The sequence below is a fragment of the Fomitiporia mediterranea genome, assembly GCF_000271605.1.
Source record: "Fomitiporia mediterranea MF3/22 unplaced genomic scaffold FOMMEscaffold_1236, whole genome shotgun sequence".
In the NCBI taxonomy this organism is placed as follows: Eukaryota; Fungi; Basidiomycota; class Agaricomycetes; order Hymenochaetales; family Hymenochaetaceae; genus Fomitiporia; species Fomitiporia mediterranea.
In genome coordinates this window covers 1-2,174 of record NW_006761621.1, presented here as the reverse complement: position 1 = coordinate 2,174, position 2,174 = coordinate 1, and the positions used below count along the sequence as shown (strand labels likewise).

The 2,174-nt window shown below is 37.8% G+C and overlaps 1 protein-coding gene across 1 annotated transcript; it reads left to right on the top strand.

Annotated features, from left to right (window-relative positions):
• Nucleotides 1-137: 137 nt before the first annotated feature.
• FOMMEDRAFT_100184 (uncharacterized protein) lies at nt 138-287 on the top strand (the record flags this gene model as incomplete). Its single annotated transcript, XM_007272373.1, has 1 exon — nt 138-287. A coding segment is annotated over one exon (150 nt), but the record flags the coding sequence as incomplete, so codon positions are not given.
• Nucleotides 288-2,174: the final 1,887 nt, after the last annotated feature.

Sequence of the window (2,174 nt, the reverse complement as noted above, 5' to 3'; positions counted from 1 at the left end):
CCCTAAAGGAGTAGTGTTAATATCTCCTTAGTACTGTACAGAAGTTTAAGATTTAGAGTGATTACCTTAATTTCTAGTACTTCTGAGTGTCTCAGAAGCTCAACCACTACCAAGCCTGCTAGATGTTAGAACTGTAGGACTATGACTTTGTGCTGACCCACAAACCTGGAACACAAATGACAAAAGCTGATTTACTCTTAAAACAAGTAGGTCATAAAAGGGGGGAGAATGATAACAAAAATCTTGTTCTCCTAGACAATTCCTGTTTTGTGTCTGAGACAATCTGAGAGATCTGACTTGAATCCAAGGATGTTAACTTCATCACTCACATACAGTAAGCTCTGAGACACATACAGGACTAGGTTGTAGTAAAGCAGCTAGAGAAGCAGACAAGGGATTAGAAGGAGGATAAGGATAGACAGGTTTACTAGGAAGGCTGACTGTATGTTCTAAAGGATCAGAAGCTGTAGGAGGACATTGTCTGAGCTTATTACAACAATCTGACTGTAGAACATCCAGGCTGACACAAAACACAGAAACTTATTACTCAGAACTACTAGTGGCTCAGAATGTAGAGGGAAATCCTGAAGTATGTGACTGGTTACAATATGTGCTAACAGACTAAGACCTACTAAACAAGGGTTTAGGCTCCTTTACATCTGTATTAGATCCTAGATCACTCTTAGGAAGAAGTCTTAGTAGACCTGATTAGTAAGCTACCTGAGTCTTAGGGTTACAACACTATCTGTATAATTGTCAACTGATTCTTTAAGCAAGTCTATACAGTTCCAACCTAAACAGAACTCACTTCTGAAAGTATAGTATGTATTTATTAGGATTATGTCTTCTGGTTACACAGACTCTCTTAGAAGCTCATTCATAATTGTAGACTGTAATTCAAGTTGAAATTCATGTAGGACTTGTATACACTTCTCAGAATTTAAGGGAACCCTTCTACTACCTATCACCTACAGACTAACAGTTAAACTGAGTAAGTCAATCAGGAGATTGAGCTCTACCTTTAGATGTTCATTAATTATTAGTAATTGGATTAGTCTGAATGGCTAGCTCTAGCAGAATTTGTGTACAATAACTAGTAACACTCTACAACAGGACAGTCCCTGTTCTTCCTCAATCATGAGAGACATCTGTACCAGGGGACAGTTCTGAACCAGAATAGCAGTTCTGAATCTATAACAGACTTTACAGAACAGATGTATAGAACCAGAGAGAATGTATGAGCTCTTTTAGAAAAAGTAGTACAGATTATAAAGCAGAACTATGATTGGAAGAGGTCTGTAGCTAAGGATTACTAGTCTGGTGACAAAGTTATGCTAGAAGCCACTAACCTGACCATAGATTACCTAATGAAGAAGTTGGACAACAAGCACTTTAGACCCTTTGTTATTAAAAAGAAGGTTAGTGCCTCTGTCTACAAACTCTAACTTCTAACAACATAGAAGCACATACACTCAGTGTTCAACAAGGTTCTACTATCTTAGTACTATGATCTGGGTTTTCCTTCACAACAAAGACCCTCACCACCTCTACTAGAACTCATTAGTTCTGAACCAGAATACAAAGTAGAGTATGTAGTAGATACTAAGCTAGTATACAGAAAGCTCAAGTTTCTTATCTACTAGAAGGGATACCCAGTTGAAGAATGTACTTAGGAACCTGCTGAGAATCTCACCCATACTACTAAGGCAATCTAAGACTTCTATTAACTTCATCTGGGTGCTCTACATTAACTCTACCTTACAGATTTCCAAACTCTACTGTTCTGACCTATACCTGAGCTGCTAACCAAGCCTAATGTTTACTAATCAGGACAATTGGTTTTAGAAGGAGGGTGATGTTACAATCCTCTACTCTCTTACCTTCAGTTCTGAGGGTTCTGCACCCTTCTGTACTAGAACTCAGGACTTTTGTCCCTTAGAGGTACTGTCTATAGACTATATGTATACTGACTCTTACTACTACCCTTCCTTACTTCATCATTCTATTCCTTTGACCACTCCTTCATTCTCTGTTCATTCTATAGTCTCTTACCCTTTGTTCATCCCTTTATTCTTTGTACCTTTATTTTTAACATTCCTTTCTTTCATTCTTTGTAGCTTATCATTCTTAGTAACTCATACTCCCTGAGTACTCTTGTGTAGTTTAGTATATAT